At 53.1% G+C, this 24292-nt stretch overlaps 2 protein-coding genes across 3 annotated transcripts; one reads left to right on the plus strand and one right to left on the minus strand.

Annotated features, from left to right (window-relative positions):
• The first annotated feature begins 353 nt into the window (after positions 1-353).
• Arl8a (ARF like GTPase 8A) lies at positions 354-10108 on the plus strand. 2 transcript variants are annotated; one of them, XM_027945705.2, is made up of 7 exons: positions 354-636; positions 6710-6790; positions 7078-7151; positions 7982-8075; positions 8226-8293; positions 8528-8598; positions 9038-10108. In XM_027945705.2, exons 1-7 carry the CDS (start codon positions 514-516, stop codon positions 9085-9087), a joined length of 561 nt encoding a protein of 186 aa, XP_027801506.1. In that variant the 5' UTR covers positions 354-513; the 3' UTR covers positions 9088-10108. The 2 variants fall into 2 exon arrangements, with proteins under 2 accessions (XP_027801506.1, XP_027801507.1); XM_027945706.2 differs by having other exon boundaries at positions 10015-10108.
• Positions 10109-13479: 3371 nt separating this feature from the next.
• Positions 13480-19385, minus strand: Gpr37l1 (G protein-coupled receptor 37 like 1). The gene is made up of 2 exons (XM_027945691.2): positions 18717-19385; positions 13480-14909 (listed from the first exon to the last, which is right to left on the minus strand). The coding sequence occupies exons 1-2, from the start codon at positions 19344-19346 to the stop codon at positions 14097-14099; spliced, it is 1443 nt and encodes a 480-aa protein (XP_027801492.2). The 5' UTR covers positions 19347-19385; the 3' UTR covers positions 13480-14096.
• Positions 19386-24292: the final 4907 nt, after the last annotated feature.

A 24292-nucleotide genomic window follows, 5' to 3' on the forward strand; every position in this document is an offset into this window, starting at 1 on the left:
GCACCCCTTTCTTCAAACTGGAGACGCTGTTGCTTAGTGGCACCTCACCCGCATCAGGACCACCACCCTTGAAGAACGAAGGAGTGGCAATAAGCGCTCAGTGGCCCAAGAAGAGAAAGAAAATAAAATTCGCCTCCTCTCCCGAGCGCCCGGCCTCGTCGCTGCCAGTCAACCCCTACCCTCGCAGCCCCGGCTTCCCCGCCCACCGCTCGCGGGCGTCGGCCCCTGGCTGCGGGCGAGGGAGGAGCGCGCGCTCGGGTGCGAGCAGGACGCTGCCCGGCCCGCGGGAGGGCGGCGGCGGCGGCGGCAGCGGAGGAGGAGGAGGGCGCTGAAGCCACACCCATCGGCGAGCGGATCCGGGGGCAGCAAGTCGTCGGCCGCCGCGCTCGAGCCTCCGCCCGCACCGAGCAGCGGGACCCGGGCCGCACCGGGGAGGGGCCGCTCCGGGCCGCAGCGCGAGGGCAACGAGGGGCGGCGGGGACCCGGCACCGGGCGGGGCCGGCGGCAGCGACCATGATCGCTTTGTTCAATAAACTGCTGGACTGGTTCAAGGCCCTGTTCTGGAAGGAGGAGATGGAGCTCACGCTGGTCGGGCTGCAGTACTCGGGCAAGACCACCTTCGTCAACGTGATCGCGGTACGAGGGCGCGTGGCGCGGGGCCCGGGCGCGGGCCGAGGGTCTGGCCTGTCTCCGCCTGCACTGCGCGCTGGGAAACCCGGGTCGCCGCCTGGCATGGCCGGGCACCGCCGGGTGTCGGGCGGGGGAGGAGCCGGCCCCGGGCGCTTGGGGCCTAGCACGGCCGGTGGGGGACCCGAGTGGCACGCGACCCGCTCTCCCTCCTGAGCCAGGATGGCACAGCTGGGGGCAGGGGGAGGGGATCCAGGAGATGGGTGGCGCTCTGGGGTTGGCGGCACAGAGGGGGGTCTCCAGGCACCTGGGACCCGCTGCGGGCTGAGACAGGCCCCCTTGCAAGGGGGCATGACGGGGCGAAAGTGCCCGGGCCTTTCCGCCCCGCGCAAGGAGCGTCACGGGACAGGCGGTCTGAGCTGCTTGGGAGGGGGCCTGGGCCTACCCAGTCCCACCCTGAGGGCTCCATCCCATTTTGATAGATGATGCCCCGACCCCACCGCGTAGAGGGGAGGTAGTCCCCAGGGACAGAGGAGTCAGCTGAGGCCCTTGGCTCAGACCCAGACTCCTCCTTCCCGGAACCTCTCCGGGACCGTGGTGTCGCTGGGGGTCCAGAGAGGATGGCACCGTAAAGGGAGTTTGGAGTCTTCGCCTGGCTCAGAAGTTGCAAGAGGAGGTACTCTCTACCAGAGGATGAATTGCAGGGGCGCTACCCACTTGGGGACATGGCAGAGAGTGGCTCCGGGGGCATCCGGGAGTCAAAACTAAGGAGGGCAATTACTATAGTCTTTCTGTGCCAGGGGAGTGGTGGAGAAGGAGTTAAAATCTCTCTCAAAAAAGGGAAGATGAGCTCCCTGGGTGTGTGAGCTGAGGCTGCAGTAATGGCTGCGGCCTGCATTTCCCAGCCAGGCAGGACTCCGGCTTGTGGGGCCCAGGAAACCTTGGGACAGACTCTAGGGTTGTCCAGGGAACTGGTCCTAGACCCAAAGATGGGATTTCCAAGAACCGTGATGTGGCCAAATATTGATACAAAATGCTGAATAGATAGGTAGGCAAAGGATAGTGGCCCCCAGCCTAGCACTGCCACCTGCCTAGTTGTTACCCAACCTTGCAGGACCTGAGTCTCCCTGACAGGTCTCAGCATCCCCCAGGGGTGGAGTTATTACTACTACACTTGGTCTGAAGCAGCAGGACAGATGGAAAGCTGGAGGGGCTGGTACTCAGGTCATGATTGGGCACTGGCTTCCTTCCTTATTCATGCTCTGCAGGTGACCTCTGCCCCTTCCTCTACCCAGCATCTCCTGCCAGGGCAGAACGTCTAGTTTGTGGCTAAGGTTTGGGGCATGATGTTTTCTGACATGCTTCTCGGCTCCTGTCTGCCTAAGCTCTAACTCCAGGGTCAGAGACTCCTTGGTTAGACTTGGCATTGACTTGGCTCTTGGGATCCCAGAGCAGCAGCACACCTGCACTCCTACTTGGCTCTGCAGGCCTCAGTGGCTGGGCTTCTAGGCATTTAGTTCTGGGAGATGTCTCTGGAGTAAGACCAAGAGGAGAAATAAGTCACCTCCTGTCCCCAAGGAAACTCTCCTCGTGGAGCATTATTAAAGCCATGCTCCTGGGCAGGGATCGACAAGTACCCAGGTGGGTTCAGTTTCTGGGTCTGGAGGCCCCCTCTGGATGAGCATCAATCCAGATGGGAGGCTATGACATAGGGCAGCAACAGAACCCAAGAATCCCAAATGCTGCTGCCAGGGTCAAGAGTTTCTGGGATGTTCAGGGAAAGTTCCCTCTCTCTAGTCCAGGAAACCTTGAGACATACTTTAGGGTTTTGTGGGGCCCAGGAAACCTTGGGACAGACTCTAGGGTTGTCCAGGGAACTGGTCCTAGACCCAAAGATGGGATTTCCAAGAACCGTGATTTAGATATTAAGTTTATCACTTCAACTGGTACATCCTAAAAGAGCAGGACCCTGAGTCCCTTCCCTAAAAGAGGACTTCCAAGAAAAACCGCCCCTTGCAGACTGCAGTTGGAATTCCAGCATCTGGGTAACTCCAGTGTCCTCAGATCTACAACCAGCGCTACCACATCAGACTTTCTGCTCTGTATATAATAAGTAGTGTCTTCTGGAAATGAAGGGCCAGGAACCCAGGGCTCTGTTCCCATGCCCACCACTGACTTTCTGCATCACCTCCCTGTGTTCCCCTGGCCTCTGTCTCAGCATCTTCCCATTGGGTTCTTTTCTTCACTGGATGAGGTCTGGCTTTAAGTAGGAAGTGAATTGAGTGTGTGTAGCCGCTCAGCAGGTTAATAGGAATTTGAAAAGAAATTAGGTAGAAAGTTTACAGCGCTTCTAAGAAACAAAACCTGATCTGAGTTCTGAAAGAATTGTGATGGTAGAAAAGTAGATGTTTTAGCCCAGGGAAACGGATATTTTCAAATATTTAAAAGCGTAATAAAAGACTGTCCTATGGAAGAACTAATCTTGCAGTACTCACCAGGATTTAGGAACAAAAGGCTAGAAATTATAGGAAGATGGATTCTTGATGCATTATAAAGAACTTTATAATAGTTAGAGTGGACCCAGGAGGGAATGGGCCAGAGGATATCCAAGTCTGAGACAAGAGGTTGGGCTAAATAACTTAAGATTACTTCTGTTCTTACCTGAGGAACTTGGGAGGCATCGGCAGGGAAATTAAGTCATACCCTGATCCAACTTAGCTCTGACGATGGCTGAACAGAAGAGACTCCTCGTGGTGGTGGTGGTGGGGGGGGGGGGGCACCTGACTCCCTGAAGTTCTCCTAGCATCTTTCTTTGCCAAGGTCACATTCTACCAGGCTAGATTCTCATCTATTTGGGAGCCTGTGGGTCTTATTGCTAAAGACCAATGATGGTTCCTGTGCCATATTACAACTTATTCTAGACAGGCGTGGTGGCGGGTACCTGTAATCTCCATTACTCAAGAGGCTGAGGCAAGAGGATCACAAGTTCAAGGCCAGCCTGGGCAATATAATGAGATTCTGTCTCAAAATTTAAAAATGTGAAAAGGGCTGGGGATGTAGCAAAGCTCATGCCTAGCATGTGGGGAGACTCTGGGATCTATCTACATCACCCCCACAAAAAGAAAGAAAGAAAATTCCAAGCACTTGGTTAGCCTTATTCATAACTCCTAGGAAACCAAAACCTTTCTCCCCCTTTTTATAGTAGGAAACCCTGGGTCCCAGAGAGGATAAAGTATCTTATTAAAGCTCTCCTGTGATGGTGATGAATAAGAACTGGGCTTCCTTCCTCAGACTTATGGGGGTTTTTGTTATACTAGGGTTGAACCCAGGGATGCTTTACCACTGAGCAATATCCCCAGTCCTTTATATTTACTTATTTATTTTATTTTGAGATAGGGAGGGTCTCACTAAATTGCTGAGGCTGGCCTTGAAATTGTCCTCCTCCTGCCTCAGCCTCCTGAGGAGCTGGGATCATAGATGTGCACTGCCACACCCAGCTCCAAATTCTTTCTTTCTTTCTTTCTTTGGCAGTACTGGGGATTGAACCCAGAGCCTCACACATGCCAGGCAAGTACTCTACCACTGAGCTACACCCTAAACCCCTCCATGTTCTTCGTCAGCTGGGATGGGGCGGGGTGTCCTTTGGCCCAGCAGGTGCCCAGTCCCACAGGCCAGAGTCATGCCGGGGCTTGGGTATCAGGCCCACCCTTAGTTCTCCTTACTTTGCCAGAGGGCAGGCAGTCCTCCTTCAGGTACACACTTCTCCTGGTGATTCCTAACTTCTGGGGGGCTATTGGACGCTTTGGATAACTGAGAAAAATTAGGGACCCTTTCCCCCAAGAAGCGTACAGTCAGACCTCCATGAATCTCTGCATGCAACCAACCAAGGATCAGAAATATTCAGAAGAAGCCAGACATGGTGGTGCATGACTTTTGTCCCAGCTACTTGGAAGTCTAAGGCAAGGGGATAGATTCAGCCCAGGCGTTCGAGGCCAACCTGGGCCACATAGCAAGACCTCTTATGAATACTTTTCAAGCTGGGCACCGTGGCGCATGCCTGTAATCCCAGCAGTTCGGAGGCTGAGGCAGGAGGATCATGAGTTCAAAGCCAGCCTCAGCATCTTAGTGAGGACCTAAGGAACTCAGTGAGACCCTATCTCAAAATAAAATATAAAAAAGGGCTGGGGATGTGGCTCAGTGGTTAAACACCCCTGAGTTCAATCCCCAGTACTGGGGGAAAAAAAAAGTTTTCACACAAAAAAATTTCATCTGTATTGAACATAAATCTAATTTTTCTTTTCATTTTTCCCTAAATGATACAGGATGATGACAATATGGTAACTATTTACATAGCATTTGTATTGTTATTAGATATAAGTAATCAAGAGATAATTTAAAATATAAGGGAGGCTGTGTGTGGGTTATAGGCAAATAACTGTGCCATTTTATCTAAGGGACTTGAGCGTCCCCAGATTTTGTACTGTGGAGGGGTTCTTGGGACCAACCCCTGTGGATACCAAGGAGTGACTGTACATATAAACGAAGCATCACACACAGAGATGGTGTGCAATTTCAGGAAATCCAGGGGACCTTTAAAGCCTCAGATGAGGAACCCCTGCTTTACCTTGTCACTGGGTGTTGTTCATGCTCACTGTGTTCTCACATCACCCTGAGGCCTTGGGGAGCAGGTGTTCCTGTGGATGGAAGGGAAGGGTGCTCAAAGAGGACCTGAGGGGTCTTCACTTAGACTTGGAGGTGCTGAGAAAGAACTGATCATCTCTGACAGCTTGGCCAGTGGTCAGAACCCCTGACCTCTTTACGGGAACCAAGGCAACTGATTCTTTCACTGGGTGGGAAAAAAAGGATGTGGTAAAGGAACAGGGCTGTCCCTCTCAAGTTCAGGGTTAAGTGAGCCCCGTCTCCTTCTGGGTAGTGAGCAGAAGTGTCCTATGTGAGTGGAGATGACCCCGGAGGGAGTTAAGTCTGGCCTTATTTGAAGTCTGTGGTTGGTTTAGAACAATCCAGAGATCTTAGAGACAGTTTAGAGGGGAGAAGTGAAAATGACTAGAATTTGAACATGGATTATGGAGAATGGAATTACAATCAACTCTCAAATAGTCAGCAAACATTCCCTAATGCTATTGCTGTAGGCATGGGCCCTCTCCCTAAGAAGCTTTGGGTCTAGGGGGAGATGCATGCAAACAAATAATAGAGTGTGGGTTATCCGCCCTATCAGATGGAGTAGAGTGCAAATAAAAACTATGGTTAATTCTTTTTTCTTTCTTTCTTTTCTTTTCTTTTTTTTTTTTTTTTGGCACCAGGAATTTAACCCAGGGACACTTAACTACTGAGCCACAACCCCAGCCTTTTTTAAAATTTTATTTAAAGATGGGGCCTCATTAAATTGTTGAGGGCCTCACAAAGATGCTGAGACTGACTTTGAACTCAAGATCCTCCTGCCTCAGCCTCCTGAGCCACTGGAATTACAGGCATAGATGCCACTGTGCCTGCCTAACCATGGATAATTCTGAAATTTCTTGGCATTTATTACATTTTGAGAGTGGTCAATTTACACCTCACCCCACAATTTTCACTTGAACATTTACTGCTAGTTTGAAAATATGTCTGTTTTCCTTGATTTATCCCTTGAGTGTTAGACCATGACCTGTTCCAGGTCCTTTTCCTGGGAAGTAATTTATTCTTCCCTTCCACTGCAGACTAAATACAGTCAAGAGGCTTCACTTAACAGAGTGCCATAGGTTAGACCTTATGAAGAACTTTCTCCCAGTCTGGGTTGAGAAACTTTGAGATTGCTTGAGGAAGATGGGCCTCTTCACAAGAGATCTCCAGGTGCAGGGTGGACACCTAGTTTGGTTGTGGACCATCCTGCCTGCAAGCAAGAGGCATTCAACAGATGGTCCCTGTGACACTGACCCCCATGCCTCACTGCCTCAGGGAAGTCTAAGAGACTCTGGCTTCAGTGCTGCATTCTTCCTGCAGCCCCTTGGCCTGTGACCACAGGGAGGGCACATCTGGGCCTGTTGGGCTTTGCACCTTCTACAATTCTGACTCTTCCCTCCAGTCAGGACAGTTCAATGAAGACATGATCCCCACCGTGGGCTTCAACATGCGCAAAATCACCAAAGGGAACGTGACCATCAAGGTGAGGGGCAGGAGGCTGAAACTACTGGCACTAGCAAGGTGGCTGTAGAGGAGCACTTGTGATGGGGAGGGCCAGAGGGGCTCTTGGGAGGAGCAGACCAGGGAGACCAGAGGCCAGGGGTCCCATCGCTGGGAAGCTGGAAAAAGAGAGCAGAAGGTATCAGAGGTGGCTGGAAGGGTGTGGGGACAGAGGAGGAGAAACTGAGAGGAGGGGGAACTGCTAAGGAGCCAGGATGGGTTTTGGTCACCTACTTGCTACTGAGGCCATCTCACCCTCTTCTTGCTCAGCTCTGGGACATTGGGGGACAGCCCCGTTTCCGCAGCATGTGGGAGCGCTACTGCCGGGGAGTGAGTGCCATTGTGTAAGTATGGGCCGGTGGGGCTGAAGGACTCCTCCGCTTACCTGGTCTTCCTCCATCCCTCCCCACTCCCTGCCACATACACTATCTGCAGGGACCTCAGAGGCACAGAATCGAATCAGACCTAGTCCTGGGTCCAGGGCCAACTTCCTGTGCACAATCTGCCTGTTTTGCACCCTGCTTGTTTCTTATTAGGTAAATGCTCTGGAACGCTGCCCAGTCTAAGAACCAGGGCCCCAGCAAACCAGCTGGACTGTCGGGGGACTCCTCATTGTCCCCCTGCCTATCCCCAGCTCACGTCACCACTGTCTTGAATTTGGGGGGTATTTCATTGCCTTGTGTTTTAGAAATAATTTTACTTGACATATATATGCCCAGACAATAGGTCGTTTAGTTTTCCTGATAGAACAGACAATAGATGGTTTTTAACCTGATTTTTTTTTTTTAAGCATCTTGCTGCAAGAAAATATCCTGGGATTTCCTTTGTTTTTTCCACTCTTGCCTTACGTAGGCTTTTCATGAGAACCTAAATGGGTCACTTTGGGCTGGACTTACAGCTGATCCTACAGGGCCCAAGCCTGTGCCACACGAGTAACAGCTTCCACAGATGCCAGGATAGAGGTGGCCCCAGGAGTCACCAGTTTTTTACCTGCATAGATTGAGAAAGCATTCATTGAGCTAGAGCCTTGAGCCCAGCCAGGCTCGCCCGCAGCTCCAGAAGGGACCACCCCGCAGCAAGTAGTTTCCTGCTCCCAGCACCAGCTCCCTCTTCCTTCCTGCCCACCCCCCCCCCGCATGGTGTCCACGCGCTGTCCTGCCTTGCCTTTCCCCAGGTATATGGTGGATGCTGCAGACCAGGAGAAGATCGAGGCCTCCAAAAATGAACTCCACAACCTACTGGACAAACCTCAGTTGCAGGGCATCCCGGTCAGCAAGGGAATGGAGTGAAAGGGGCAAGGGAGCTTGGCTGGGAGGTCACTGGGGGTGGGAGAAAAGCCTGCGTCCCAAGGGTGGGGAGAGGAGGTAGGGAAGGGCGGGGCTGCTCTACATCTAATCCTCATCCTTCCTCCACTGTAGGTCTTAGTCCTGGGTAACAAGCGAGATCTCCCAGGGGCACTGGATGAGAAGGAACTGATAGAAAAAATGTGAGTTTGATGATTCTTTGTACTTCCAGCTCCCCAAATTCCCCAGCCACCTGACCTGGAGGCTGGGCTTGTTGCAGTTCTTAGCATTCACCACATGGTGGCAGCAGAACGCACCTTTCCAAGAGCCTCACCCTCATTGTAGCAGGTTTAGGCAGAAAAAGCCCCTGTCTTTCCCTAGTCCCAGGTCCCCAAGCAGTCCCAACCTCAGCAGACTCTACTGTGGTCTCCCCCCAGGAATCTGTCTGCCATCCAGGACCGAGAGATTTGCTGCTACTCCATCTCCTGCAAAGAGAAGGACAATATTGGTGCGTGAGTTTGGGGAGCTACTGACCTCGGGGAGTGGCAGTGGGGAAGGGAGAGGAGACCTTTTCTGGATGTCTTAGCATTGGGCTCTCAGAGGTTCCCAGTCCACAGCTGTAGCACAAAGCTTTGTGGTCCTCGGATGCAATGGGCAGCCAGGAGGCCCCACTCTGAGTATATTCCAGCTCTGCCTCAGTGGTGTATGACCTTGGGCCACTAGCCCCCTTCTGCACCTTTGAGGTTCTGGGTTGAACCAGACAACTCCAGGCCACTCTACAGGCGGGGCTCTGTCTCCTTCCATTTGGGGCTGTGGAGCTTTGTCAACCTGGGCTTTGGGTGCCCTTCGACGTGCTCCCTGGCTGTGGTTTGGGGAACCCTGGGCTCACTGTCACTCTCCAGCCAGCTTCAGCAAAGCCTTATACACTTCTCTCATCTCCTGCCCAGACATCACCCTACAGTGGCTTATTCAACACTCAAAGTCACGGAGAAGCTGAGACCGTGGCCCTTCTCCCTCCGACCAGGGACGGCAGTGATCTAAACCTGAAGCCAAGCTCCCCGCCCACCCCATCCCCCCAAACCCACCCCCCCTCACTCAGTGTGGGGACGGCCCTCTGGGGCTCCCAGAGACCCATTCTGCTGAGGTTTGAACTCCTGTTTTTATTGTAAAATAAATTGCCCCCCAACTGGGCCCCTAACCTCTCCCCCTTCTCTCCCTTCATCCCTTCACCCAACCCTGCTTCCCTCCCACAGCCCCGGCTCCCCCTGGCCCACGCCTCGACTTCCCTTTTCAACACTCTCTGTTGTTGTCCTGTGTGTACAGTATATATATGTATATATATTTTAATTTTTTAATTTAAGCAAAGACTAAAATCAACCATTTGATGCTGCAGGGGCCATTTAGGATCTGGGAGGGGCCATCTGGAGAGAAGGAGAGAGATGCAGGGTGGGCTTGGGGCAAGTTCAGACCAGAAAGGCAGAGCCTGGCACCTGGGTCAGGTATCAGCCCAGGTTACTGGTGGCCACCCCCCGCACACCCCGGTCCTGTGTGTATCTGTCTCCCAATCTGGCTTGTCCCCACAGGGCTGCAATGCCACAGGCAGGTGGGAACTTCTCTGCCCCCAGCCTTGGTAGGGCCACCAGGCACAACCAGGTGCCAGAGGCCACCAGGCCTAAGGGGCAGGAAAATGGTGTCCATGCTGCCCCAGCACCCTCTCCGCCTATTCCTGGTCCCTGGCTCCTGCCCCACCCAGGGCTCCCACCTCCACGGCCCACCTCATTTTCTGTTCTCATTTTGCAGAGTTGCACAAGGAGAGAACTCAGCATGGGGGGTTGGTTCTTTGGGTTTGGTTTTTTTGTTTGTTTATTTGTTTAATTTAATGATTTGTAAAGTGATGTTCCTCTTCCTTTTTTACACTTTTCAGCTCATATTTAACCTCTGTTTGGAATATGATTCTTGTAACTACATTTTTTTGCCTCCTAATAATGACAACAATAAATTACCAATTTTGTGTTGGGGGGGGTGCGTGGTGCCAGTTATTTTTCTGCTGGTGGCCGACCCACGGGGATACCAGCCCATCCAGCACACTGGGCGTAAACAGCCAGGGGGAGCCACGCCCACGGTGGGCACGTGCTCCTGCCAGGAACAATGGTCCCTCACAGGACAGCCGCCCACACGTGTGTCTGCACGTTGCCTCCTTCCCTTTCTCTTTTCAGATTTTCATGAGGTCCCAGCCTTGAACTGTCAGCTGCCAAGCGAAGCTGAGTAGGTCTGTCGAAGGAGCTGCCCAGGGCCTGGGTCAGGGTGGCCGGAGGACAAGGCTGGAGGCTGGACTGTGCTCCGACTGAGCTGTGTCCATACAGCCAGCGCAGCCCTTAGCCCTTCTCTTTTCCAGGCCCCTGACCTCATCCACAGGGTTGGATCAGAACCAGTACTCTGCACCCCCCAGCCCCACTCTGCAGCTGGTACCAGTTAATTGTCTTCTCAGAGTAGCCCAGGCCTGCATTCAGGCCCCAGAGCCTGGTGGCTCTGCTCCTTTCCACCTCTCGGTTGGTGTTGATGCTCCTGGTTTCCTGGGAGAGGCCCTACCTTCATTCCTCTGCCAATTTGAGTCCTCCTCCCACCCCTCCTGTCTAGCCAGACCTCTCTGTGGTACCCGCAGCTACTACCCCAGAGCCTGGTAGGCTCTGCTCACTCAAATCTGAAGCCATCTTGACCCAGTTTTCAATAAGCCCTGCCTCCCGGCTCCGCCTCCCCCGGCCTCCCCTTCACCCTGGGAAATGGAGCAGGCCTCTGCAGAACATCCTGTCCCTTCCTACTACTGCAGGAAGAAGAAGCCACATTCACTCTTAGTTCTGCAAATGGGCTCCCGGGGCCCTGTGCCCTTGGCCTCCCCAGTCCTGAGCTCTCCCAGCCCCTTCCTCTGTGCCCAGGGACGCTTCCTGGAGGCACTGCTCACCCCAGAGCCATGGCATGCTTATCCTGCCTAGAGCGGCAAGCCCCCATTGCCAGAAGAATTTGAGGAAGGACTGTAGATGGGATTTGGGAACTAGAGCTAAGTGATTCTCGGGTGACCTCCAACCCCTAAAAAATTGGAGATGTGCCCATCCGGTTAAGGAGGTTGAGGGTGGGCTCAGGTTCTGGCCCTATCCTTGAGACTACGAAGGTGGCTGGGTTTGCCTGCGGCCCAGAGCCTGGGGATGGACCAACAGCTTCATTCATCTAGGAATTTCGGGGCTGAGCTGCCTCAGATCCTGTCCTCCTTCAACGAGGGTTAAAGTTGGAGACAGGAGAAATTGGTTACCAGTAAGTCAGCAGGCGTCACCCCAGCCCAGTGCCTGCATGGAGCAGGTGCCAAACAAGACTTAGGAACTTGTTTAAGTTGAACAGGGAACAGACTAGGGATGTGGTATATGTAAATTATCATATTTGGGGCTTTGATGCCAAAAGCGGATGAATTTAAACGCACCGTGATTAGGAAGCGTTTAAGAAGACCCCGACCTTCTAGAAAGAAAGAGAAGGCAGCAGGTACGAGGCCAGATGCTTGACATAATCTTGTCTCATTTAATGACCACAGTCCTCTGTGAAGGAGGGATTGCTTCTGCCTCCCAGTTAAGGAAGCGGAGACAGGCTAAGTGGCTGCATTCAGGCCCCAGGGTAAATGCTGCAGCAGAGATGGAATGAGGGGGTCCCTGGACAGAGGAGAGGCTCAGAGAATTCCCCCTGACAGCAGGGGCTGAGGGCTGCCCTCGGAGGTAAGTGTCACACCTCCTCTGAGGACCCCAGCTCAAGTCTACCGCCCACCCCAGTGCCTTCCCCCACTGCAAGCCTGGGACCCCTAAGCAACAAACCCCACATTGTTCCCTAGCTGGCCCAGGCTGGAGGGACAGTGGCTCTTTCCCAAGGCAGGCCAGCCTGCTGACTAATTCTGCAAGCCATTCATGTTGGCAGGCCGCGGAGGCAGCGGCAGTGGCAGGGGCTTCCAGCCACCACCTCACCCCCCTGCATCTCTGAGCAGGCCAGCCCGCAGGAGGGAGGGGCCAAGGGGATCCTTTGTGGAAAAGTGCCCCCAAACAGGATGTTGAGGTGCCCCCCACCCCGAGCCTTCTAGCCTCAGCCCTGCCCCTGTCCCGGACTTCACCTCAGTTCACCCGCCCCCTCCCCTGCCTCCCTTAGGAAGCTATTGGCGTTAGGAGTGGGGGGCTGGGGTGGAGAAGGGATTGTGGGGGAACGGGGAGGAAGCACCCCTGGCAGCTTCCAGCACCCCCCCCCCGCCTTTGGCCCCCAGTCCACCCCCCATCTAAAGTTTCTACAAAGCTGGGGGTTCCCGTCACTGTGGCAACAGGTCTGCTGAAAACTGGGTGGGTGTCATCCCCCGGCACAAATGGTGTGCGCATGGCAGTACCATTGCCTAGCAACAGCCTCGCTCTCCTGGCGGCATCAGCAGCCCCAGGGGTGGGTGCCAGGGAGTAAGAACAAGGCAGTTAAGATCTCCAGAGGTGGGGGGAAGCTTGGGCACTGGGCAGGCTGAGGCCAAGGGTGTGGGTGACTGGAGAGAGGAGAATGGGACCGGGGCCACCAGAAGCCCCTGGCCTCTATCATCCTAGGCTCCATTCAGATGGGGGTTCCAGGTGGCCTGGCAGACGGGACTGTCTGGTCGGACCCAGAGCTGAGCTTTAGGCAGGGGAGGAGGAAGCTGAGCCTATCTGGCAGAGAGCGTTGGTGGCCGAGGTGGAGCATGACTTCTGGTTGATGGCCTGCCAGCTCCTCAGGGGGCAGCAAGGCTCAGGACCCTCCGGAAGGACCAGAGGCCGAGCTGGGGGAAGCTAACCTCAGGGATGGGGACCAACAGGAGGAGCTGCAGGGTCTGTTGGGGACATAGCATGCAGCCCTGGCAGGAAGGGTGCAGTGGGGGTGGGGTGGGGGCAGGCAGGGGACAGGCAGCTGGGCCGTCTACGGGCAAAACAGTCCGTTCTAAGAAGTCGAACAAGAGCCGCTCTCAGAGCCAGAGAGGCTGGGAAGCCCCGCAACGAAGAGAGGGGAGGCCATGGATTCCCTCGAATGGGGGCTTTGTGAAGAGAGGGAAACCAGAGGGGGGCTCCAGAGGAGATAAGTTGGCAGCCTTTTGACTTCCCAGGGACTCTGGGTCTAGGCCAGGATGAAGGCTCAGTTCTCCTCCTCCCCAAGACCTCCATCCTTGTTTCTCAAAAGTCAGATGCTCTCAGAGCCCCAGGGCCAGGCAGCAGCCACAGGCCAGGACCCAAGGTGGTCAGGAGGAATGCCCCCAAGACGCTGCCCAGGCCTGGGGAAGGGCCAGATGAATTGGGACACTGCCAGGACATGGCACAAAAAGTTCAGGGGGCACAGGGTTGAGTTCTACCTGGTTTATTTTCAAGAAGGGCCTTCTATAGGAAAGTACCTAAGGAGAGAGGTTTGGAGAGGGCCACCCGGGGTACCTCAGAGAAAGGACGAGGGAGGAGAGAGAAATCTTCTGAAAGAAGGGAGGAGGTGTCCATGGCAGGGACAGATTCAGTCCAGAGAAAAGGGTACCGAGGCTGGTCAGGCGGAACCCCCCATTCCAGGATGGGTCCCTGGGTCGGGGGATGAGGAGATGACGCTTGGGGAGATTCAACCACCATATAGTCAGGTTCCAAGGCAGAGAAAGGAAACAAGCTGCAACCAAGGTAGGGAAGGCCAAGTTCAGGCTCCCAGGTGGTGGGACAGCGATTTGGGGCAGCTCTAAGGACCTAGGAGCATCACCGCCCACCCGTGGAAGGGACAGGGCTAGAAGGCCCCTCAGAGCAACATGGAAGGCCCTGCTTGGGAAAAGAGGTTTGACACCCCCAACCTTGTCAAGAGGAGCCAGGTCCATGTCTAGACAGCAAGATGGGCAGAAAAGCAAGACCTATGGGAAAGAAACAGCAGGCTCGGCTCCGGCTGGGGTGGTGCCCCTCCCTGCCTGCTCCACCCCTCCTCCTGTGCCCCCATCCCCACCGGGGCCTGGCCTCAGCAAGGTGTGCCCAGGGGCAGGAGTGGGGGGGACTCCTTGGGCTTGTGGAAGTAGATGGAGGAGGACACCTCGGTCTTGAGCTTGCTGTCCGAGCCCCCCGCGGTCGAGGCCTCTGAGGCCCCGCACTCCTCGCAGCAGCAGCAGCAGCAACAGTCCAGGAAGGCCTGGCCCAGCGGCCTGCAGATGCACAGGAGGAGCACCGGGGTGATGGCGCCTTTGAAGAAGGTGGAGAACTGGTTGATGAGGCCCAGAAGGTCCAGGGTCTGGCGGGTGAGCTCAGTGGAGAGATAGGCCACCACAATGTTGCAGACGTTCTCCGGGAGGGTGCAGAAGGCGTAGACCACGGTCAGGCCCACCACGGTGCTGTTGAGCTGGCTCTCACACTGCTCGTGTTTACCTGCCCGGCACTCTGGCTTCCTACCCGGCGGGCCCCGAACCCGCCACGTCACCAGCTGGCAGGTGACCGTGAAGAGGATGGGCAGGCAGAAGTAGCAGCCAAAGTACCACCACATGCGGGCGTTCTGATAGGTCATTACCAGGGAGTAAAGGGACTCGGGCAGGCTGGCTGAGGGTTTCATGATGCACAAGTCCACGGTGCCCGTGGTGGGGGCTGGCTCCTGTACCAGCTGCCACAGCAGGAGCTCGGGCACTGCCAGAGTCATGGAGCCCACCCAGATGACAGCCAGCTTGGCCAGGATTGACTGGCACCGCTCAATGGGCCTCACCTTGGGCAGGGTGCTGGTGGCCACATGGAAGCGGTCAATGCCCAGGGCACAGAGGCTAAAGGTCGTGACTCCCAGAGAGGAAACCTGTGGGCCAGGGTGTGGAGGGAGACAGAGGCACATGATCAGAACCTGTGGGACAGGAAAGAAACTCTGGTTTCTGGCCAAACAGAGCATGAATTACTTCCTATATGGTATGGAAATAATAGTAATGATGACAGCTACCATTTGGTGAGAATTGTCTAACCATCAGTCCTCTTCCATACATTGTCAAACCCTCCGTCAACCATCTCACAGAAGAAGAAACTGAGGGTCAAGCAGAAAAAATCTTAAATGACAGAGCTGAAGTTTACTCCACACTTGCCATCTGGTCTACCCATCCTGCTAGGGTAGGAGATAAGGAAATGGAAGAGGAGGTGCCCAGAGACATTCCTTGAGCTAGGGGATGTTCATCCTGTCTCCTCCAGACCCCAGTGCTTGAGAATCATTTGAGAACCATCACTACGGAAGACCCAGGACAAAGACATGGAAGTTCTGGCTCTTTGAAGCTCTTTCCACTTCCTGTACCCACTTCCGTGCATTCATTGGGAACAGTTCTTGGGAAACGTGGCTTATACACTCATTCATGCTCGCTTGCTCTCTGTCTCTGTCTCTCTCCCTCCCTCCCTCCCTTCCTCTCCGCTTGTCCTGAAAAGCCCAGGGCCTCACTGTGTGGGGAGCAGCCCCCGTCAAGCAGCCTGGGCCCACCATCCCTGCGTGCTATTCATCGAATACACAGGAAGATCACCCTGTGAGCCAAGAGGAAGAAGCCCCAGCCACTGGGAAGAAAGTGCCAAAGAGCACAAAAGAAGAAGAGAACCCTCCGGAGCTATCCAGTGATGTTCGACCACACTCTGGGCTCTGACCACCCGCCCCCTACATCCAAATTCTTCCCTCTCTGGCTGGGGGAAACACAATCCCTGGCTTATTCGCACTGCTGAGTGGCCTCTGTAAGAACCCCAGCCCCCTCTCTTGGCAGGGAAGCCCAGGCCTGCAGAGGAGCTGCCTTCCACCTCCAGCCTCTGGCAACAAAACCATGCTCTCTCCTTCCTTCCCCATGTCTCAAAAAATATGCCAAGCTGCCTTCCCCAGCTCCCTGCAAGGGACCATCCTGACATCCTCCCAACTAGAGAGTTCTGGGCAAGTGTGTTTTGTGCCCCCAAGCCCATCCCATCTCCCAGCCGAGACTCCATCAGTTCACGGACCATCTCTTTCCCGGGGTCAGAGTCTACATATTAGGCATTGTGGACCCACAGTCAAGCAAGGCCGGGTATCCATTCACCTCCAACCATAAGCAAGAAAGTTCATAAAGTCAGCCTTTGTCCTTTTTCCCCTTATACCATCCCCCAATAAAAGCCACCATATGTTGATTGATTTTAATTCTAAGCACTTTATGCATATTACCCATTTAAACCTCCAAAAAGAGGGGCTGAGTAGTGTGGCTCAGTGGTTGAGTGCTTCCCTGGCCAACAGTAGAAGGAAAAAAAAATAATAATTCAAATAGTTATTGCTGTTACTATTGTTCCCAACTTACAGATGAGGAAACTGAGGTTTAGGCAGGTGAGTAACTTACCAGGCTCAATCAGCTAGCAATTGGCAAAAGCCCAGTTTTTTATCTAGACTGTCCAGTTCTGAAGTCCTGTGTCTGACCACTCACAACTCACCCTGGCTGTGAGCACCAGATGAGGACGAAGTTATCCTGAGTTGTAGGGTCTCCTATCAAGTTAGAGTACCTCTGCGCCACCATTAGTTGGACTCCTGGCTTTAGGAGGAGAGGAAAGGACAGTTCTAACTGCTGCTCTGGACCCCCTCCTCTCTGGAGGAGTCTCTCCATTCTATCCTTTAATAAAACTTTTTGCTCTTGCCTCGGTGTTTCTTGAGTGTTGGTCTTCAATACCAGGGGAACAGGGACCCAATCCTAATTTTTAAGATCAGCTTCAGAGAGTCTGTCCAACCATGAAATCATCACGAACACAGCCAACTGGGTAGGACCAGGACCTGCATCTAATGCTGATCCTGACCAAGCACAGTGGTGCACATCTGTAATCCCAGCTACTCAGGAGACTGAGGAAGGAGGCCAAGTTCAAGGGCAAATAGGCAACATAGCGAGTCCCTAACTCAAAATAAAATTAAGTATGACGACATGGCACCATCTGTGCTGCTACATCCTTCTTGTGGCTGCTGGCGCCCGCCAGCCTCCTGAGGGGGCCCCTCAGCACGGTTGGAATTCTACTTGGGGAACTCACCATGTGACAAAGCCGACTGGGCTGGAAAGTTGGGTTGACCTTGAGCACCACTGGCTTCCTGTGGTTCTAGCTCATCCAACCACATAATAAAGATGTTTTAGAGTATAAAAGAAGAAATGGTTTGGGATCAACTTTGGAAAAAACTAATATAGTATGCTCCATATAATGGTAACAGAAGTTCCTCTGGATTCACCAATCTACTGAGTTTTGAATGTCAGAGAAAAAGTTACATATGAATATATATGAAGTCAGAATTTGTGTTTTGCATTATTCAATGAAAGAAATCAAATTACTTCTGTATTCTTCAAGTAAAAAAATAAAGTTAGATAAAATTTTTAAAGGCTGAGGATGTAGCTCAGGGGTAGAGCGCTTGCCTCACATGCACAAGACCTGGGGTTCAACCCCTGTACTGAAAGAGAGAGAGAGAAATGATATTTGATTCCTTCCTCAACCAGACAGGAAGGTCACCTGGGTCACAGAGCATCATTCATAGAGTAAAACCAGCCTTCATGGGGAGGTCACAGCCACTAGAGTCTTCATTATTACATCACATGTAACCAAAATTTAAAAGGTCACTTGAGGGCTGGGGAGGTGATTTGGTGATTGAGAACTCACCTAGCATGTGTGAGGCCCTGGCTCAATCCCCAGTAACACACACACACACACACACACACACACACACACACACACACACACCCGCCACTTGCTTGTTTTGTATTCTCTTATAGAGACAGCAGCCTTCCTGATCCACATATGTGAGTACACTTAGGCAGTGATTAAATTGTCTCTGGGTGAGCCAAGCAACCTTTAAAACCATGTGCTTATCTTAACAAAGAAGTATCCAGAAGTGAGGGCATAGTGACTTACTTTAGAATTGTAGAACGAGCCAGCTAGAATGGCCATCTGGTCTACCCATCCTGCTAGGGTGGGAGATAAGGAAATGAAAAGGAGGTGTGAGCTGCCCAGAGACACCCAGTATGTCAGGGGCAGAGTGGAGACCAGAGCCTCTGTTGGCTCCAGAGCCCAGAAGTGGGTCTTCTCTTTCAGAGAGGATTTAGAGGGTGACTGATGGAGATGGTAGCAATGACACCAATAACCACAGTCGGGAGGGGAATGGCTGTCCTCCAGGCATTTGCACTTGCAGGGAGCAGGAATGCCCAGGAGGCAGGATAGCGAGGAGTTAAGATGGGAAGCTGTGGGTGCGGGGCAGCGGCCATGGGTACATAGGGAAAGAAGGAGACACAACAAAGGACAGAGGGATTTCTTGGGTGGAACAATGGGGGAGGGTAGAGACAGAGGAGGCAGCAGCTCCGATCTAGAGAACCAGGGAGAGACCTGCCCTGAGTTTGCTTGAAGGCGGGAGGCCAGGCTGGGACTGGAACCCAGGGTCCTGCACACGGCCACATCCCCTGGCCCACCTTGCTCTCCTGACAGCTACCGGACACCAACACCAAGCTCGCCTCCTTCCCCAGCATCGGGGAGAAGGGAGTGAAGGCAGAGCCGCAGGGATCTGGGGTTCTATGCACCCACTTCCAGGGTCTAAAGAGACTTTGAGCTGCTTCAAGGAATTGCAGCCCCGCAGCCGAGCTCTGGAAGCAAACACACTCACCTCCATGAAAGGCACGGCCCGGCAAGAAACGTCACCCAGCAGTCTCTGCTTGGTGATCTCGTTGAAGATGACAACCGGGAGGCAGAAAAAGAGAACCAGGAAATCCCAAAGGGCCAGGCTGGCGAGGATGGAGTTCCAAGCACTCTTCAGGTAGTAGCTGTGCCACACGATGCACATGACGGACAGGTTGCCCACTATGCCCACAGCAAACACCACCAGTGCCAGGAGCATGATGGCATAGGCGCTGTAGGAGCTCTCGGTCACCGGATACAGGGGGTTCTGGATCTGCAGCCTCTGACCTGGCACCCCCGTCAGATTGCCCTTCAGCTCCTGCCCGCTGCTCAGGATGCCCCCATCCTTGTCCAGGCTGGGGCTGGTGGCTTCCAACAATTTGGTGGGCTGCAGGCCAGCAGGGTGGATAGGCCTGGGGTACTCAGCCCACTCCTCAGGCACATAATGCTGCACCTCTTTGGCCTCCTCATCCTCAGCGCCTCTCTTGGATCGGCTCGGCTGCTCTTGGGCCTCGGCTCTGTGCCTGCCCAAGGGTGAGGGGGCACCCCCAGAGACCCTGTTTAGCTCTGCGGCCAGCACCACAGCAAGAGACACAGCCAGGGGACACAGCCACCGCATGGCCGGACAAGCAGGACACAGCTGCCCTGGGGAGAGCAGGTGAGGGCAGGAGACCCAAGTGCCGGGCAGAATCAAGAGAGGCAGCTGGCCGGCTGGGTCCGCCTCCAGTCAGGCGTCTGGCATGGCCAGCCCTCCCTCCCACCCTGTTGGCCAGAGGCTGGCCAGGGCCCTCTGCTGGACACAGAGGAGTCCTTGCTGCCCTCAGCATATCATCCTCCAGGACACTCCGTCTCAGGCCCCTGGACCATAGCAGATCAGACTCTAGGCCCCTCACGGGGCAGGAGAATAACTGGAGTGAATTCTAAGGCAGCTCCTAATTTCAAACTGAGCAATAGGACTGGGGATATAGCTCAGTGGGAAAGGGCTCGCCTAGCAAGCAGGAGGCCCCGAGTTCCATCCTGACGCCCAGCACTATCCAAAACAAACACACAACTGAACGACAAGACTCACTGCGATTATTGAACATTTACTAAGTCCTAGCATACAGCTAGGGTTTTTGTTCTATTTTGTTCTTGCAGTGCTAGGGATTGAACCCAGGGCCTCGCATATGTTAGGCAAGCTCTCTACCACTGAGCTACTTCCACAGACCTTTTATTTTATTTTGAGACAGGGTCTCATTAAGTTGCCCAAGCTGGCCTCAAACTTGCAATCCTCGTGCCTCAGCCTCCAGAGTAGCTGGGATTACAGGCATGCGACAACATGCCCAGGTTCAGCTAATTTCTTGCTGAACCCTTGCTATCTTCTATGTGTGGTCCATGCTCAGAGCTGTGTTTCCCTAAGCCTGCTGGAGAATTGATCTAAGTGCTATTGTAACCCATATTTTTAGGTTTGAAATATGAGATTTGTAGAGGTCAGTCACTTTTCACAAAGCTGATACGAGCCAGACACAGATCCTGGATCTAACGCCAGAGCCTTGAACTTGATGCTATTCTCAACAGGCAAGAGCCCATCTGCTTGCCTCCTAACCACACAAACTCCCGGAGGAAAGCAGCAACTAGCAAGATTTCAAAACAGCACATTCTTGGCTGGAGATGTAGCTCAGTAGTAGAGCACTTTCGTCTGGCATATGTGAGGCCCTGGGTTTGGTGCCCAGTACTGCAAACACACACACATCACACACACACACACACACACACACACACACACACACACACACACACACCTTGAGCCAACACAAGGTGGAAGGACATATGCAATAGCACATCTTTTCTGAGTACCTGCCATGCTCTAGAAACTTCAGTGCACAAAAATGCAAGACTTCTGCCACCAAGGAGCTTTTAGTCCACAGGGGGAAATAAATATGCAAATCAATAATTAGAATTCAGTGTGATAGATGCTTGATAGACAAGTGTCACAATGCCAAGGGATTCCAGAGAAGCTTGGAGGAATCTGGAAGGGGTCCAAAGTGAGGCAATATTTGAATGGATCCTAAAAATTGCCAGGGAAGACCCTGGAAAAGAAGGGTTCTAGGGACAGAAGACATGGCACCTGCAAAGGCTTGGCGATGTGAAAGTGCATGGAGTTCCTGCAAAATGTCATGGAGCTGCGACCCATGACGGGGAGTTTGGGGAGAGGGCATTAGCACTTGGGGCAAGAGAGGAAGAACCAGGATGGACTTTGTACACTAAGCCAAAGAGCTGAGATATGATCTCGAAGGCAACAGAGGGTCCTACAGGTTGGGATACAGAGGAACAATGGACTTGGCCAGGTTATTTTCAAGGGTCTCTGCATGGGGAGCTGGGCAGCCAGAACAGGAGATGCACAGATTCCAGGAAGGCCATCAGCACCAAGCACTTCTGCCTGTGCATGGGGGTGGGAGAAAGGTCAAGGCTGATCCAGGACTGGGTCCACCACTCATGCAGGACAGGGGAGGAGCCCCTGGCGCGTCAGGGATGGGATCTCAGCAAATCAGCAGAGAATCCAATTGTCCTATTTGCTGTCATTGCTACCCAGGTCCCCACAGTGGAGAGGAGAAGCTGCTCCACATCCTTCCTCAGAGAGGTTGGAGAAAGGATGGTAGGAAACATGTGGGGGAAACAAGACCCTGCCCTGAGCCTCCCACGCGGGTTCCTGCTCAGAGCTGAGCTCCCCTAAGCCTGCTGGAGAGTGATTCAGATCTCTCTCCTACCAACTCCCATGGCACCAGACTGTTGTCAACGAGACCCACCGCCTGCTGCCTGGGCACGGGTTTAGGGTAAATAGCATCCTGTTATCTGTAGCATTTATTGATCATTCACCAGCTGCTATGTTCTTCCTTTCTCTTTTTCTTTTTGGTGCTAAGAATTGAACTCAAGAGTACTCTACCTCTGAGTTACAACTATAGCCCTTTTTAAATTTATTTTTGAGACAGGGTCTCACTAACTTGTCATGGCTGGCCTCAAATTTGTGATCCTCCAGAGTTGCTGAGATTATACCAGGATACCACCATGCCCAGCTCTGTTAATGAATGTTGCACTTTTTTTTTTTTTTTTACTTTTTTTTCCTGAAGGGTGCTTTACCACTGAGTTACTTTCCCAGCCCTCTACCACCGATTTTTTTTTTAATTTTGAAAAAAGTTCTTGCTAAATTGCTGAGGCTGGCCTTGAAACTGCAATTCTCCTGCCTCGGCCTCCTAAATGGCTGGGATTACAGGCATGCATCACCACACCTAGCCAGGCTCTGTCTTAAACACTTGATATGATTATCACTTAACTGTTTGTGACTGCCCAGGTTCAGAGAGGTGAAGTAGCCTGGTCAGGGAAACACTGATCCTCTTATTATTCAGATGAATCAAATCCCAAGGCCAGGCACTGCGCAGACCTGTCTCTGGCAAGAGATCCTTGGTGCCCCTCAGGCAGGTACCCCAGTGTGGGGCTGGCACATGGAACCAGAGAATGTTAGTTCTCTGCTCATTCCTTCTATTTGTGAATATGCCCCACCCCACCTCACGGTGTGCCTTGGACAAAGCAGGTATGGAATCTCTACAAGAGCACCCCTCTGCTGGTCTCTGATAAGACAGTTGGAATGCATGAGGCCACTAGGTGGAACCAAATGTCTAGTGATGGGAGTTAAGGGCTGGGCTGCAGGCCAGCACCCCCTCCCATTCTAGTCCCGCCTGCTCCGCCCAAGCCCAGCCCATACTCTCTAGGCCATCAGAAAAGAGATTTGGGAGATGATAGCACTTGTCCACTGTTTCACCACCCCTCCTAAGAGTACTCAGCATGGATCCCCAAAATGCTTTTCGCCTACTACCCCTTCTTCAACTTCTGGAAGATTCCTCTGTCAGTAGCAGGTTGGAAATCTCATCCAGAAGCATACCAGGTGAAGTGGAAGACTTCCCTAGCCCTTGGGAATGGCTCTCCATGATCCCAGGAATTCCCCGTTCTTCTCCCTGGGAATTTCCCCAAATAGCGGTTCCAGAAAAGATAATTAGGTGGGACAGGGTGGCAGAGAGGCTGGAGATGTCCCCTAGCATTAAATGAAGTGAAGGTTTAGGGCCCCTACCACCCATGGTAAGAGCTATCATTTTATTAGATGCTACGTACCAGGTGTTCTCCAGCTGAGAGCACTTGCTGTATCCAGACGGCCTGAATGTCACTGCAGATACTACTAGCCATGTATGTGATTTTGGTCAAGTGCTTAACCTGTACCTCGGCTTCCATGGAAAGAGCATGCTCCAGGCTGGCTAAGAAGATTGAAGGAGTTCATCTGTGCAGATCTCCAGAACAAGGCCGGGCACACGGCAAGCGGTGCCTGAATGGGGCTGTTGGCTAGCGTGGGTTCATTCAATTCTCACAGCAGCCTTCCAAGGACACTCATTACTATCTTCACGTCACAGATTTCAAAACTGAAGCACTGAGAGGCAGGAGGCAAAGAGGCGGGGAGGACATATGCTGGGAGAAGCTCTTCTGCCAGGGACATCTCTCTGCCTGCCGCTGGCACAGATGGGGGCTCGGAGAAGTTCAGACAGTCTGAGCCCACTGGATCCTGCTATGTTGAGTCTCCTTCAGGTTCTGGGCTTCCAGAACCCAGGGGCACTTGGTTCAGAAGGCCACTAGCAGGAAAGTGTGCTTCCCAAAGTCAGGGACTGTGGCCTGATGCCAACTCTGCTGCTCACTAGCCCCACGATGTCAGCAATCACTGAGTCACTCATTTTACAAATATTTGTTGAGTACCTACTGTGTGCTGGGTGTTCTAGATACTCACAAACAGAGTAAAGGACATGACGTGACCTCGGTCCTCATGAAATTCACTGAGGCAGCCACTGGGGGAAAAAAATAGGCCCAAATAACAGAACTGTAAATTATAATGAAGGACACGGAGGTCATAGAACCACTCTGTCTTTCAGCTTACTCCTTAATAAATAGCAATGAGCATTGTTCCAAGTCTGACATATGATCTCGAAGGCAACAGAGGGTCCTACAGGTTGGGATACAGAGGAACAATGGACTTGGCCAGGTTATTTTCAAGGGTCTCTGCATGGGGAGCTGGGCAGCCAGAACAGGAGATGCACAGATTCCAGGAAGGCCATCAGCACCAAGCACTTCTGCCTGTGCATGGGGGTGGGAGAAAGGTCAAGGCTGATCCAGGACTGGGTCCACCACTCATGCAGGACAGGGGAGGAGCCCCTGGCTCGTCAGGGATAGGATCTCAGCAAATCAGCAGAGAATCCAATTGTCCTATTTGCTGTCATTGCTACCCAGGTCCCCACAGTGGAGAGGAGAAGCTGCTCCACATCCTTCCTCAGAGAGGTTGGAGAAAGGATGGTAGGAAACATGTGGTTTGTGCTCACCCAATCCTACCTGTTCCATGATACCAAATACCAAGTCTGAGGTTCCATAAGGATTTTATTTATTAAATGTGGTCATTGTGAGGGCATGTTTTTTGGGAAGAGGGTACCAGGGATTGAACCCAGGGGACTTAACCACTGGGCCACATCCCCAGCCCTTTTTTTTTTTAATATTTAT

The sequence above is a fragment of the Marmota flaviventris genome, chromosome 12 (genome assembly GCF_047511675.1).
Source record: "Marmota flaviventris isolate mMarFla1 chromosome 12, mMarFla1.hap1, whole genome shotgun sequence".
NCBI classification, from domain to species: Eukaryota; Metazoa; Chordata; class Mammalia; order Rodentia; family Sciuridae; genus Marmota; species Marmota flaviventris.

Excerpts from the sequence above, each read along its gene's own strand:
- Arl8a (XM_027945705.2), top strand. The coding sequence starts at position 514 with ATGATCGCTTTGTTCAATAAACTGCTGGACTGGTTCAAGGCCCTGTTC. Across the intron at positions 6,791-7,077 it reads AAGGGAACGTGACCATCAAG|CTCTGGGACATTGGGGGACA; the intron begins GTGAGGGGCAGG and ends CTTCTTGCTCAG. Across the intron at positions 8,294-8,527 it reads AAGGAACTGATAGAAAAAAT|GAATCTGTCTGCCATCCAGG; the intron begins GTGAGTTTGATG and ends GTCTCCCCCCAG.
- Gpr37l1 (XM_027945691.2), bottom strand. The coding sequence starts at position 19,346 with ATGCGGTGGCTGTGTCCCCTGGCTGTGTCTCTTGCTGTGGTGCTGGCC. Across the intron at positions 14,910-18,716 it reads GGGCCGTGCCTTTCATGGAG|GTTTCCTCTCTGGGAGTCAC; the intron begins GTGAGTGTGTTT and ends CCTGGCCCACAG.